This window comes from Ambystoma mexicanum, chromosome 7q, assembly GCF_040938575.1.
Source record: "Ambystoma mexicanum isolate Mex_15411 chromosome 7q, UKY_AmexF1_1, whole genome shotgun sequence".
Classification (NCBI taxonomy): Eukaryota; Metazoa; Chordata; class Amphibia; order Caudata; family Ambystomatidae; genus Ambystoma; species Ambystoma mexicanum.
The window spans coordinates 1,047,523,885-1,047,538,981 of record NC_090941.1 but is presented as its reverse complement, the minus strand read 5'-3'; the positions used below and the strand labels follow the sequence as shown (position 1 = coordinate 1,047,538,981).

The 15,097-nt window shown below is 49.8% G+C and overlaps 1 protein-coding gene across 2 annotated transcripts in view; it reads right to left on the bottom strand.

Moving 5' to 3' along the window:
- Window positions 1–15,097, bottom strand: part of LOC138528595 (sacsin-like) — a 472,485-nt gene that overhangs the window by 326,199 nt on the left and 131,189 nt on the right. Inside the window, exon 3 of one of the 2 annotated variants that reach the window (XM_069640375.1) lies at window positions 13,465–13,552. In XM_069640375.1, coding sequence (XP_069496476.1) covers window positions 13,465–13,552 — 88 coding nt within the window. Of the gene's footprint in view, window positions 1–13,464; window positions 13,555–15,097 lie in introns of those variants that run through there. The other variant, XM_069640376.1, reaches the window with a different exon arrangement.

Here is a 15,097-nt window from a genome sequence, read left to right as displayed (position 1 = left end):
AAATTGAAACATTTTGGGGATAAGTAGCCCACCGCTTAACCGAGAAAGGGATCACGCTAGATGTGGAATTTGTGTGGGCATGCATGGTAGGGGTTTTTTCTAGACCACGCAAATTGAAACACATGAGTAAACCCAAGGACTTGGCCTATATACTTGCCAAGCCAATAGGGGGGGGATGAGGAAGCAGAATCTCTGATGGCCTTGAGACACTTAGTGGCCACACTGTCTGGGTCCACCCAGGCCTGCCTAAGCAAACATGATTCCCCCGAGAATACAGAGGGGGAGGTATCCATAGAGGAAACAATGGTGGACGGCGAAGTGGAGTAGGCTCGAGTTATGGGGAGGGCAATGGAGAGGCAGTGGACATTTTACGATATTATATATGACGCTTGAAGTTATATGTCATGCACTGTTGGGTTTATTGTTTGTTGATTGGTTGTTGTAAAAGTTAATAAAAATTGTAACAAAAAAAAAAATCCATGCAGCTCTGTGGCAGGTTGAGATGTCCGAACTCTATGACATCAGGAGCCATGCTGCCAAGTTCATTGAGTGAGGCTGCGGGTGCACTGTTAGTCCCGCGTGCTGAGTGAGTAGGTTGTGCTGGCACAGGAGTTTGATGGGATCGCACATTGCCAGTTTGCGCAGATGTGGATACCATGGCTGTCTTGCCCACATAGGAGCAACTAGGATGAGCGTCATCGGTTCCATGTGTATCTTGTTGACCACCTGCCTCATGAGCGGCGTTGGGGGAAAAGCGCAAGCAAATTTCCCTGACCAGTTCATCCATAGGGCGTTCCCCTTGGAGCCTGGCTGGGGGAACCTGGACGTGAAGTCTGGGCATTGACTGTTTTCGCTTGTAGTGAATAAGTCTATTGTGGGGAAACCCCATTAAGGGAAGAGGTGTTATACGACTCCACTCGTGTTCCTCTGGTAGGGGATCTCTGCTTAACGGCAGGAGGAACCCTGGTTTTGACTGTAGTTGGATCCCCGTTGAGAACTTTGGCTGCGAAAAGAGTGAAAATTGCCATTATCCCTCTGCCCGGAAGACTTGTTGGTGAGTTGACCAACGATTTAAGCGTGTCATACTCGTCCTTGGCTGTCTTAAGGGCGTCTTTGACAGCCTTACCGAAGAGCACATTGGGTTCAATAGGCATGTTTCAACAGGCAGTCCTGTTCTGGATTAGCTGAAACGGGCAAAGAGTAGCGGTAGGCAGATTGAGAAAGAGGCTGTTGCAGTAGTCCAGTCTGGAGAGAAACAGAGCTCTGGAGATGGTAAGCTTCTGAGGGAAAGTGAGAAAAGGTAGAATACCTCTGAGGAGGTGCAGCTGGAACTGGGCCTTTCTGGCAAGGTCGGGATGTCTTACTGGCATTAAGGCAAAGATCGTTGGAGGCGCGCCAATCCTGAATAGCGGATAGACAGTCAGGAATGAGCGAGGGGGTAGAGGTGGCTGAGGGAAGCATGAAAGAGAGCCGAGTGTCATCCGCATAACACTGAAAGTTAGAAGAGAAGGTGCAGATCAGGTGGGCCAAAGGGGCCAGATAGACATTGAAGAGCCAGGGGGTGAGGATAGAGCCCAGGGGGACACCACATGTGGAGAGAGAGGTGGTAGAGAAAGGACCCAAGTTGGACCTGTAAGGGACGTTCCAGGAGGAAGGCGGTAAACCACGCCAGGGCCTGATCCATGATGCCCAGGTTCACACTCTGTTGATCAGGGTGGCATGATTGACTGTGTCGAAAAGAGAGGAAAGGCCAAGGAGGATGAGGACAGAGGGAGAGTTGGAGTCGAGGTTAGAGAGCAGATCTTCACAGGTGTTCAGGAGAGCAGTTTCTGTGTCTCTGGCTGCTATGAAGCCAGACTTATGGTCATGGAGACGTTAACAAATTCAGTGGAGTTCATCTTGGAGTGGTGTATGTGATCTGCAGTTTCTACTGATACCCAATGTATTATATAATGTGATAAAATCTGAACGGATTGACAAAAAATGAGCCTGGTATTGTGAAGGACTAAAGAAGCTACAGTTCGCTAGTGCGATTTCTATCAGTAGTTTGCCGGTGCGAGATAAAATATCCTCGCATTCCGGGCATACCTCGCATGGATGATGTAAGCAACTGGTTAGGCAGCAGCACAAAGGCCCTAATGAAAGGTACTAATAGTTGCATGCAACCAATATAAGAAAACAATATTGTAATGTGTAAATCCACTTCCTAAAATTGCAAGCAGATAGAAAGCTCATGCATGATTTAATAGTAGAGCACCCATGGTAGTCGAGTATGCTAAGGCAATAAGAAACCTCCTCTTAAATCAAACCATATTTATGGACAACATAATGTATACACATGTATTCTGGATTAAGTCTGATGCGTAAACAACGCTTGAGCAATAAGAGCTCTCCTAATCGGAGGGGTCTTTGCTGAGGGGTCAGTCCTATAGTTTCTGAAAAAGGCCTGGGTCACCCCTCTTTTAAAAAAGGAGAATCGCGATCCCTTCGCTGTGGATAAGTACCATCCTATTACAAACGTTCCCTTTCTTTTAAAGATTTTGGATAAAGTGGCCTATACCCAATTTCAGAAATTTGTCGAGGGGAATTACATTCCCCTGGCACACCAGTCGGAGTTCAGAATGGGGTTCACTGAAACTGCCATGCTTGACCTTAAGGCAAACCTTCTACATAGTATTGATCTTGGGAAACCAGCAGTATTGATCCTGCTGGATCTGTCCTCTGCTTTTGATCTTGTTGATCATGTACTGTTAGAGGATAGACTCCGCACTGCAGCTGGATATTTTCCTGAGGCAACTCAATGGATCTCTTCTTTTCTAGGGCCCCAGAATGCCAGAGTGAGCGTTGGTGAGGTCTTCTCTAAGCCTACCCAGAGTACATGTAGTGCCCCGCAGGGGTCATGTCTCTCCCCCTCAATGTTCAACATTTATATTATTTCCTTTCTGCGACTTCTTGACAGCCTGGGTGTCCAGTATGCAAATTATGCAGATGACACCCAGGTCGTCATAAATGTCTCTGGCTCCTACTACGACGACTTGGACAACCTCAACTCTAGTTATGCCTCAACCCATGCCTGGATGGCTTCAAATTCCCTTGCACTGAATACCAAGAAGACAAAACTCCTGATTGTCGTCTCTAGCTCTAAACTGAAATCTCTCTCGCCCGAATACAAGAGCTTATTCATCCTTGGCACCACGATTCCCGTGGCAAAGAAGGTCAAGACCCTGTGTGTTGTTTTAGATGCTGAGTTCACTATGAATCAGCATGTCGCCCAGACCAGATCCTCCTGTGGCCTGATTAACAAATTGTTATGCAACATTCAACCGTTTCTGAAGCACGAAAATGCAGCAACACTTGCCACTGTCCTCATTAATTCCTGTCTGGACTACTGCAACAGCCTTTTGAGTGGCTGCTCGCTGTCCTTGGTCTGTCAAGACAAGCTCACATTACTGCGTCCAGGCAGGAACTGCATTGGTTGACTGTGAAGCTTAGAATAACACATAAAATCCTTACCCTGACCCATAAATGCCTTCTCAATCTTGCTCCTAAATATATCACGGTCCGTCTTCGGCCATATGCTCCGTCCCGTACTCTCAGGTCACAGAACCAACCCAGACTTGCACAGCCCAGATTTAAACTTGTTAAGGCTGGTGGGCGCAGCTTTAATGTTCAGAGTCCAGCTGCCTGGAATCTGCTCCCATATAGCCTTAGAGCTATCCCGACAATGGTAGATTAAAAAAAAAAGTTGAAGACACTTCTTTTTAACTCACCACCTGATTAATTAGTCTGGATCTCTCTCTTTTGTCTACCGGCTCTTAGATCTACTGTTTTCCTGTAAGGCTCTGTTCTGTCTGTTGTGTGTCCGTGATCGGAGGCCCATGGGCATGTGGCGCGGTTAGTAAATAAATAAATCATTCTATAAAGTGCAAATGCATTATAACCTGATATGGGTTATACAAAAGTGCATGCAAGTATTAATGTCACCTTTCAGAAAGTGCCAATGCATCTATTTTCCGAAATCTGAAATAAAGATATGTATGATTAAAGACCTAAGTGCACAAGTATGCAAAATTGGTCCAGTGACGAGAGCAACCTATAAAGTGCAAATGCAGTATTGCTATAGGTATAAGAAGTGTAAGTGCAACAAATACATGTAATACAAACATAATTTCTGTAAATAATGGATAAATAACATTAGACAATAGGTGTCCACTGTTCCGAAATAGGATACAAATCAAAGCTTCAAAATTGAGCAAAGGCTAGCCTTCTTCTAACACATAAGAAGGACAAATAGCAAAGTGCATATGTATTGATAGTGATATGATATGGCTTTTATATCGCGCCTGTACACAAGTGCACGTATTTGTCAATCTTTTATGGTTTGTAATTTATTCTTCACTACTAATAAACTGTACTTTTCACTCATCTACGAGTGCCTGGGCTCTTTGTGTATCTCAATTAGTGTGAAAGGGATTATTTCTCTGCACGCTTTGGAGAGTGGAAATATATATATCCTACTTGATCTTTCTTCTGCCTTTGACATGGTCAACCATGTCAACCTGCTCAAGCACCTCTGCGATAACCTGTGTATCACTGATCAAGCCCTGGCTTTGCTGACCTCCTTCCTCTCCAAACGACCCTCCCAAGTCCAACTTGGGTCCTTCCTTTCCTCTATCTCACTTTCTACCTGTGGTGTCCCTCAGGGGTCTAACCTCTCTCCCTGGCTCTTCAACCAATACCTGGCACTGCTCGCCCGCTGCATTGCTGCTCACTGCTCAAACTTTCAATGCTATGCGGATGACACCCAACTTGTTTTCAGACTCCCCTCTGCCACCTCCTCTCCCTCTCTCATCTCCAGCTGTCTGTATGCAATCCAGGAGGGGTGCGCCACCAACGACCTCTGCCTTAATGCCAGTAAGGCAGAAATCCTCCTCATCGGCACACCTGCACCTTCCTTTCCTGTAACTCCCTGGCTGGCCTCCCTTGGCCCTCTCCCTGCCCCCGCTAGCGTGGCTAAAAACCTCAGGTCATCTTTGACTCCACGCTTTTCTTTTCTCCTCACATTTCTGACGTCTCAAAAAAATCTAACTACCAATTGCACCTCCTTAGAGGTATTCTTCCTTTCCTCTCCTTTCCCCAGAAGCTCACTGTCTCCAGAGCTCTGGTTCTCTCTAGGCTGGACTATTGCAACAGCCGCTTTCTAAATCTGCCTGCAACCAATCGCCGACCTCTGCAGGTCACCACAACAGGACCCCGAGACTTGTCCTTGGCCTGAAGCCCTGGGATCGTATCTCTCCAGCCCTGAAATCTCTTCATTGGCTCCCAGTGGCTGCAAGGATTAAATCCAAGACCTTTTCCATTGCCCACAAGCTTTCTGGGGCCTGATTCCGCAATACCTTCAACTCTCTCAGTAAATACATTCCTACTCAAGCTCTTTGCTCCTTAACCTCCAACTCCCTCAGGGTCAGTCGCTTCTACAAGCAACGAGTTGGTGGTAGATCCCTTTCCTGAGCTGTGACCTCCCTCTGGAACAGCCTCGCTGCCTCTCTGAAACTTGAGAACAATCTCTGGTTCTGGAAGCACCTCAAGACCTTCCTCTGCCTTTGCTTCTGCCTTCGCGCTTCCTCTCCCCTGCTAATCTGTCTGCTTTGGCACCGGGCACCTGGTTACCCTCTTATTTCGGGCCCAGATCCCTGCCCTCCCAGCCACACACCCGCATCGCGTCTTGGGAAACCCTGCACTTGGGTCTGTTTCTACAACCCTACATTCCCCTTACAGCACTTATCAGACATCTGCTGGCTATACCTTATTCTCGCACTTACCACCTGCTGGCCGCACTACCTTTTGTTGTTCTCTCACTTGTTCAGCACTTTCCACTCCCTCCTCCCCTCGCACTTTTCCCCTTCCCTCTCCCCTGCACTTAATTGTTCTCAATGTCGGGGGGCGTGGCTAACTGCCATGTAGGAAAGCCGTGTTTCCAGCAGCTCCGTTTGATAAGCCTAATGATCCGCCGCTAACTTTAGCCCTTAAACACCAAAACAAATGAAATTCTCCTCAATCGACAATGACTGCCTGGGGCACTCGATGTTGAAGTTTGGAGCAGCTTTGTCCACCAGCTCGACCACCACAACGAGGACAAGAAAAACATTGTGTCCGGAAAATGGCGACCACCGCGAGACCCGTCTCCTCATAACTGCCTGCGCACTACACTGTGACGGCGCGGGACAGCTGAGACCTGGAGCACCCTGCCACAGCTGAGGGAGTCGGGGGCTTCGTGATCACGGCTGCAAGAATAACCCAGGCAGACAGAGGCCGGGACCTGCGCCCTGGGGCCCTCGAGCCGGCGAAGGTAAGAGGGCCGAGAACGGCCGCGGACGGAAGGCGGCAACGAAGTACAGTGCCCGCGTAATATAAGCCAAGAGCAAAGTGAGGGTGGCCCGGAGCCGTCTCGGCTCATCTTGAAGGTGCGGCGAGGCTCCCCCTACCAGGGCTGCGGTCTGGGTGGGGGGTCCAGCGAGCCCCCCCGGGAGACCGGGGGGCATGAAGACGAGAGGCGCCACCGGGCCCCGCGCCCATCACTCCACCAACAGGACAATCGAGCGGCGCTGCCCTCGTGGAGCGTTAGTCAACAGACGCGCTTGCTCGCTGGCCGGGGGCCGCGGCGGCACTGGGCTGCGCGCGGCGGCCCCACGAGTCCAGCAGCGGACTGCCGAGGCTGCCGGGGCCGGCCTCGGCTGGAGTATCGAGCTTCGGGGTGGCCCAGACCCCACTGGAAGACATGGAGGAGCAGGAGGGACAGCCAGCAACCAGGCGGTAAGGAGTCGGGGGTGGGGGCTCGGGGGGTCACCATTAATCCAGCGTATTGCCTCGGGGCCTTGACCCCCGAGACCCCCTCGCAGCACCACGAGGCTCGGGGCTCCCGCAGGAGCCTCCACAGTGGGCACCCGGAACCATAAGCAACCCGCCGTGTCAGCCCAGGGGCCCGTGGACCCCCGGCCAACACCGCTCCTTCACCCACGCTGAGGCCTGAGACCAGGCAGGAGCGACCAGAAGTGTAGGGCCCGGCGACCACAGCAGCCCCTACGCAGCACACAAGAGGCAACACCCCCTCAAGGCCCTGCCAAATGGACCCATTTCAACCGAGTTTCCTCCTCGCACCCTGGGCTTAACGGTGTAGGGACACTTTGCTACTTAGAGACAAGCACACAGCTCAATAAGTCTACAGCAAGGCTGGAACCCTGTAACAGTGCGCTATCCCTCCAACTCTAGCGCACTGGTGTGACCAACACCGGAGCCTGGACCAGAGTGACCCGCCCCGCTGGGCCTACACAACACAGGAGTTTACCTGCCCGGGCGCCCCCTGGTCCACTCCAACTCCGTCACAGCACCACCACAGAGCGGGCTGCCCCCGCCGCCGCCAAACGCCCACGTAATACCTGGCGGGCTACCCTGCTCCAGAAGCTATGTCTGTCAAGGGCGCACGTGGCAAACCACCATGGAGACCTTCGCGGCCTCTGGGGCGCTCAGACCGGACGCCAGCCCCGCCATCGGAGAGGCCTCAAACGAGGAGACACCCGAACCGGCGAATTCGCAACTCTTGGAGGCTATCATGACACTCCAAAAAAACTATGGAGAACAAAATAGACGCAGTGGCCATTGACTTGAACCTTCTGAGGCAGGATGTGCACTCCATTGCCAGTAGAACGGACGCACTTGAGACCCAAGTGCGAAACAACACCGAATCAAAAACGCAACTTCTAAAGGAGGTAGACATCCTGGCCCAGCGAGTGAAGAACCTGGAGGACAGAGCCGATGAGGCTGAAGGCCGGGCCCGCAGAAATAACATCAGAATTATCGGCCTGCCCGAGGGAATCGAAGGCAACAACCCCACACATTACGTTGAAGACCTTCTCATACATGAAATCGGAGCAGGGAAACTATCACAAGGCTTCGCCATAGAGAGCCCACCGATCCCTTGCCAGACGACCGCCCCCGGGAAACCCGCCCAGACCTATCATAGCCAAGGTCCTCAATTATAAGGACACAGAGACAATTTTAGCCTTCTCATGGATGGGCGGCTCCATACAATGAGACTCTGCAAAGATCGCCATTTATCCCGACTACACCCTACAGGTCCAAAGAAGCAGGGCCCATTTCAATCACACCAAAGCCAGACTGAAAAACGCCGGCCTGCGTTACATGCTACTATACCCGGCTAGATTGAAGGTCCTTCATAACAACAAAGCCCTCCTATTCGACACGCCCGCTGAAGCCAACGAATGGATGGACAGGGAGCAGGTCCCCGATCTAGAACCGAAACAGCACAAACCATAGCCATCAGCAACATGGGTGCCCACTCACACCGCCCCCAGGCAGCACTAACCTGATACTCTGCTCTACACTATGCAACGCGGCAACCCAGAGGCAACCGGAGCTACATGCTTCAGAGCTGAACCACCAGAAGTAGAAGCTACTCCTACCCTCAGGAACAGTTTGGGTAGTTCACCCGCCCGTAGGGCACCAAGAGACCTAATTCCATGGAGCGGAAACAGGAAAGTCAGAACGGGGCAAACCTCGCTAGACGTGTTATGTTTAGGGGAAAGTTCAAAGTTACTGTATATTGGGAAGGGAACCCCAAGACGGGAACCCAGTTAACGTTGCACACGGAACAGACCAAGACCATATGCTGCAGTATCATTATGGGCCTGACCGGGCCCACATGGGACCTCGGCCCCGGACCGCCCACAGACTCACAACCACACGCAGACCATGGCTGACACAATCAGAATCATGTCCTGGAATGTCAGAGGCTTAAACAGCCTATGTCAAACAGCACCGCATCCACGCCTTCATGAAACGCCACAAAGTAGGGGTCGCACTGCTACAAGAGACACACCTAAACGCAACCAACCTAGCAGCGCTGGCCAAAGTCTGGAGAGGAACCCTAATAGGTTCAGCGTACTCCACGTACGCAAGAGGAGTCCTGATATGGATCGCCCCTTCCATTCCTATTACCCTGACCCACACCAAAACAGATAATGAAGGCAGAATGGCCCTGGTTCAAGGCACCATTGAAGGTAGAGACCTCTGCCTAATTAGCACCTACGCCCCTAACCATGATGCCACCGTCTTCTTTCGCTCATTGTACACTCGCCTGAACCCATGTAAAGGGGGCATAATGATATGGGGAGGTGACCACAATTGTACCCTGGATCCTCGCATAGACAGATCAGACAGCAAGCATGTCTGACCCTCCCCACCCGCCAAAATACTGAACAGCCTCACGCATCAATTTGCCCTGAAAGACCTATGGAGAGAACAGAACCCCGAAATCAGAGCCTATTCCTTCTACTCGCCCCCACACAATGTCCACACTAGAATTGATTGCCTATTTGTTAGCGGGGAACACATTGCCCTGTTCGATGACACACAGTACTTGGCTAGAGTGCTGTCAGACCACTCCCCCCTGATTTCCACATGGACACTAACAGCCCCTAGGCCCCCCCGTCCCTACTTGGAAACTCAGATGCGAGGCGTTTTTAGATAAAGCCTTTAATGAGCAAATCAGACAAGGCACGGCAGACTACTGGCAAACCAACAAAGACAGCGTTCAACATATACGTACAGCATGGGAGGCATATAAGGTAGTGATAAGGGGAGAAATGATAGCTGCTGCCGGTGGAGCCCAAAGACTCACCATGGCCCTGCTAGCACGCACCTAAACAGAATTGAAAGACCTTCAATCAACGCTATCCCCAGACCCGGCCCACAGGCATAAAATAATAGAACTTAAACAAGCTTGCATAAAACACTGGGGAAGCTAAGCTACGCGAAACACATCGAAAGGAACCATGCCCTAGCCAACAAACCCAGGAAACTGCTCGCGTGGTTATACAAGCGAGAAATCAACAGAGCACCCACCTGTCCAATCCGGAACATAGACGGCCTGAACACCCACACACAAGCTGGGATAAACATAGCGTTCAAAGAGTTCTACCAGGCCCTATACTCTGACTCCGCACCACCCACAGACACCGCCATTGAAGATGTCCTCGACATCATCCGGCTGCCACGCCTAGATCAACACATGACCGAGACTCTGGACGGCCCCATTACTCCAGACGAGGTCAAGGCCACAATCACAACACTACCCTCTGAGAAAACACCAGGGTCTGACAGACTTCCTGTTGAGTTTTATAAGACTTACGAGGACATACTAGCCCCATTAGTATCCCAGGTATACAACAAGGCATACAAGGTGGGCCGCCTCCCAGACACCATGCGTGAGGCTATTATCATCCCCCTGCTAAAACCTGATAAAGACAGCTCAGAATGTGGCTCGTACAGGCCCTTGCCCATGCTAAACGTGGATTATAAGATACTAACGGCTCTTTTGGCAAGGAGGCTACAGGTAGCCGTCCTGCACTTAATCTACCATGACCAGACAGGGTATGTGCAGGGCCGCTCCATTACAGAAAACCTTCACAAACTGCACCACGTCATATACAGCACGGGTGGCGAACCCGGAAAATGCGCGGTGGCGTCCCTGGACGCCTCCAAAGCTTTTGATTCAGTCCAGTGGAAATGGCTCCATGCCACCCTGGCCAAGATGGGGATAGGGCCAGCCTTCCTAAATTGGGTCGAACTCACACACACGGACCCCACAGCCAGAGTGAAAACCAATTATACCTTCTCTGACAAATGGAACCTCTCCAGAGGGACCCGGCAGGGATGCCCCCTATCCCCATTACTTTACATCCTAGCTATTGAACCGGTGGCTGCATATCTTAGGCAGGAATATGGAGATGGGGGCATAACAATAAATGGAGTGACCCACCTAGTCTCTATGTATGCGGATGACATGCTTCTCTACTTAAAGGACCCGGAACACACACTTCCCTACATTCTGGAGACACTAGAGGGGTTTCATAGATGGACGGGGATCCAAATCAACCACGATAAGTCTTTTCTGTATCCCCTAGCCGCCCTAAGCACGAATAAAATGGAACATTTACCCTCACTAGCTCTTAAATGGGAACCCACCTCCTTTAAATACCTGGGAATTAAGATCCACCGTGACCCCAGGACGGAACACGCGCTGAACACTGAAAGGGCAAAAGATGGCTTAGTCAAATCAATGGACTTTTGGAGTAAGTTACCTCTTTCGGTGGCCAGCAGAGCAGGGCTTCTTAAAATGGTAGCACTGCCAAGGCTACTATACTTCTTCACCAATGTCCCGTACTATTTCCCGCAGGGCTTCTTCAGGGAGCTAAACAAACTCTGCAGGAAATTTCTATGGCACGAAGGAAGACACTGGCCCTCATTACAAGTCAGGCGGTGGACCATGGTGCTATTAGCACCATGGTCCATGCTGGATGGCGGAATTACCGCCCCATTCCAAGGTGAGTGGGGCGGTAATTCCCCATTCACCATTTGCCCTTCCCCATTCCCATTTTTGCCCCATAGAGCATAATGGGGATGGGGAAGGCGTAAATTACGGTGCCGTAATTAGCACCAAGGTCGCTTAGTGCCTTGGACTTTAACGCCTGCAAAAGCAGGCGTTAAAGTGTGAATCAGGCGTTAAGGGTTAACGGCGCCGACGGCGCCATTAAACCCTTAACGCCTGACTTGTAATGAGGGCCACAGAGTCACCCTTGACGCAACGCAAAGACCATATGACAGAGGAGGCCTTAAAATTCCTAACTTGGAACTCTACTATGTAGCAGGCCAACTGAAACATGTGATCCAATGGATGGCCGACGACGCCACTACGGACACTCGCCTGCTACAGCCCACAAACTCCCAGAAGCTGCTTAGAGACCTACTCTGGTCCGAGCCGGACGCAAAGCAACAAGACTCATATCTAATCCGCCTGGGCACCCGGATTTGGAGGCGGGCCTGCAAAACTCCGGATCTGGCCGACCCTTTTTCCCCCGCAGATCCCGATAGCTGCAATCATGTCAGGCAGACCTGAGGGCCAGAAAGTGATCCAGAATGTATGGAAACCCTTCGGCATCGCTACCCTGGGTGACCTAGTGAATGATCAGGGCACCCTCCCGTTCTTCGAACTACAGGAGACCACGGGAATACCACCTGGTCAATTCCTCCTACATGGTGCGGTGGTAAACAGACTCACGAAACGATGGCCAGAGATGGAAACCCTCAGCACCGGGCATGAGATCATAGAGAACTTGCTGTGCGCAGCAGAGGGAGGTCATGAAACCTCGAGGCTCTACGAGACCCTGCTCAGTTGTGCCTCGCAACACGAGCTTAAGAGCAGAGCAAAATGGGAACTTGAGCTAGGCGTGCTGTTAGAAAACAAAGAATGGGAGGTTATAACACGCTACCACAAAAAAAGTATATAGAAACGCTTGCTTCCAGCTCATTCAATTTTACATCATTCACAGGACATACCTCACTCCGGACATTATCTCCAAATTCAACAGTACGGGCGCCATGACGTGCCCCAAATGCCACGTATCCTCCGCTGGAATGTCCCACATGTTCTGGGGGTGCCCGGCAATACAAGCCTTCTGGTCTCAAATCCAAGCAAAGGCAGCCGACGCTGACATCACATTGGACGTGCAATCGCCCAAAGCTTGAATCTTGGGCTCATACCCGAAAAGTAAGAAGAACAGGCCTCTAAATAGACTTAAGGACCTGATGTACATTCTGGCAAAAAGACGTATTGCTATGGCCTGGAAAAGCCCCAGGGCCCGCAACATTGCAACATTGCGTTGTGGTGGGAGGATCTATGGAGATGGTCCACAGCCGAAACAGGGGCTTGGGAACTGGCACAGCGGCAGCAAAACATGGACACCTCAGAAGATCTATTACAGTGGGTGGCCCACACAGTGACCCTGTTCTGTGCAAATGAGGACGGCTCGTCCGGGGGGGACCCGGTCAGCCCACAATAAACCCCGTTGCATATTGACTGCAGCATACCTTTATGGTCTTGGTCCAATTGGGAGGGAGGGATTGGGGGAGTTATTATTAATACTCAATTTCCTTGGAAATGATAAAGTGTTTGTATTGTTATTGTAAAAATAAAAATACATTTTAAAAAAAAATGTTCTCAATGTCAATGGGCCTAGTAAGATCATTGTTTTGTCCTCCCATGTTTCCCCTCCGTTGCCTCATTGGGCTCTGAAACCCTTGCGTACGGGCGCGATACAAATAAAATATCGTATCATATCATATATGCATATATATACATTGCTATATATATAAAACAAAGTTGTGTTGGTTTGTGGGTTTGTATGATGCGTTCTTGGGGACGTAACTTCATGAACGGTGAGGTCTGGTGTCATGAATTCATTAATAAAAAAGGAGCAAAACAACAGTAAATATTTATTTTTATATATTTCTATGATTGTGATACACCACAAGGGTTGCAACAACCTCAAATTAATTGTTCAATTCTTGTTTAGTATGCACTATAATCAGAAATAACAAAAAAAATACCTTCAAAATCTGCCCTCCATCAGGATATTTTCGAAGGATATTCTTCAGATATGTTAAGAACGGAGGAGATTTCTGAGAGAACCCATTTCTGTGAAGGGAGGAAAACAGCACAGATGGTGAAGAAAAGAGTATCATTCTGTAAGGAAAAAGTTACTTTCCTGCAGCAACACTTGTGCAGCTTGGTACACGTTATATGGTTGCATGCTGCGCATTCAACTGCAATATAGTGGTTGAATCTGAATATGTCTTATTTTTTGTTAAACGTTAGACAAAAGAGGACATTCCCTTATGACACCATGCCAGACCCACAATGCAACAAAAAAATGCAATATCTTCAGATTATTTCACACCTTTTATCATATACTAGCAGGTGTATCCGTGCTTCACACAGTAATTCCTACTTCAGTCCTACTTGGAATTTATCTTAATGATCTAAACCGATGCTTCTTTGTAGACAATATTGACAATATTGCTAGTCTTTCCTGTAGGAGCAAGTGTGAACAAATTGGTTTGGTTTCCAAATCTGGAGCAAGACACAAAGCTGATGATGAGATAAACATGAATCCCGTAAATCTATTCCAGCTACTTTGAGTTGGAGCGTGGCGATTGCACAGCAAAATTATTGGTGTCCCGATCTACAGTGCCGTATGTGTAGAGCTGAAGTGTATAAGCTTGAAGTGCCGTACCCGTACATGTACGGCTAAAGCATGTAAGCTTCATACTGTTGAGATGGTATACATTCGTCAACTTCTGTGGGAAATTAAGTTTCTGGAATTATCAATTTAAGTTACTCACCATAGTGACTAGAGTACTCATAGTCAATAGTCCCCTTTCCACCATCCTTGTGGGCGTCCCCAACATGACAACAGTACCGGAAACTTTGGCAGTGAAAAATTGAGCTTCCCCTTTAAATTTACTTTAGCGTGCTGGGGCGCGGCATCAGTGTGGGAACTCCCCGCCGAGGCCCGCCCTCCAGCACCTCAGCTCAGTCACATCAGACGCTTAAATACCTGGCTACTCTTATTACATATTAACCATGGCATACTAGTGGGGGGGAGGCGGGTGGGACATATGTAGGAGAGGGGACTATGGACTATGAGTACTCTAGTCACTACAGTGAGTTACTTTAATTAATCATACGTCCCGTGCCCTTTCTTCCATCCTTGTGGGGGATTCCACCAAACAAGAACATAGGTTGGAGCGGTGATATCTGTCCTCATATCTAGGATGAAACAAAATGGTTCTGCAGAACCACCTGACCAAATTCTGCATCATGCAAGGAGCTGGTGTCCAGTGAGTAGTGCCTACAGAAGGCCGATGGAGTGGCCCAAGTAGCCACGTTGCTGATGACATCCCAAGAAGCATGTCTCGGAAACACCATGGCCTTCGCTCTGACCATATGGGCATGAAACCCCTCAGGAACAGATTTGCCAATGGCTGCACACCTCCGAGATGGCCTGAATCATCCAACGGGTGATGGAAGCCTTGGAAGCCTGGGAGCCAGGCGAGGAGCACCCAAATGTCACAAACAATGCCTCAGACTTCCTGAAGGATTTCGTCCAAGAGAGGTCAAACTTGAGGACCCTCTTGAGGTCCAAGGAATGCAGGGCCCTCTGTGCCTCTGACTACGGCA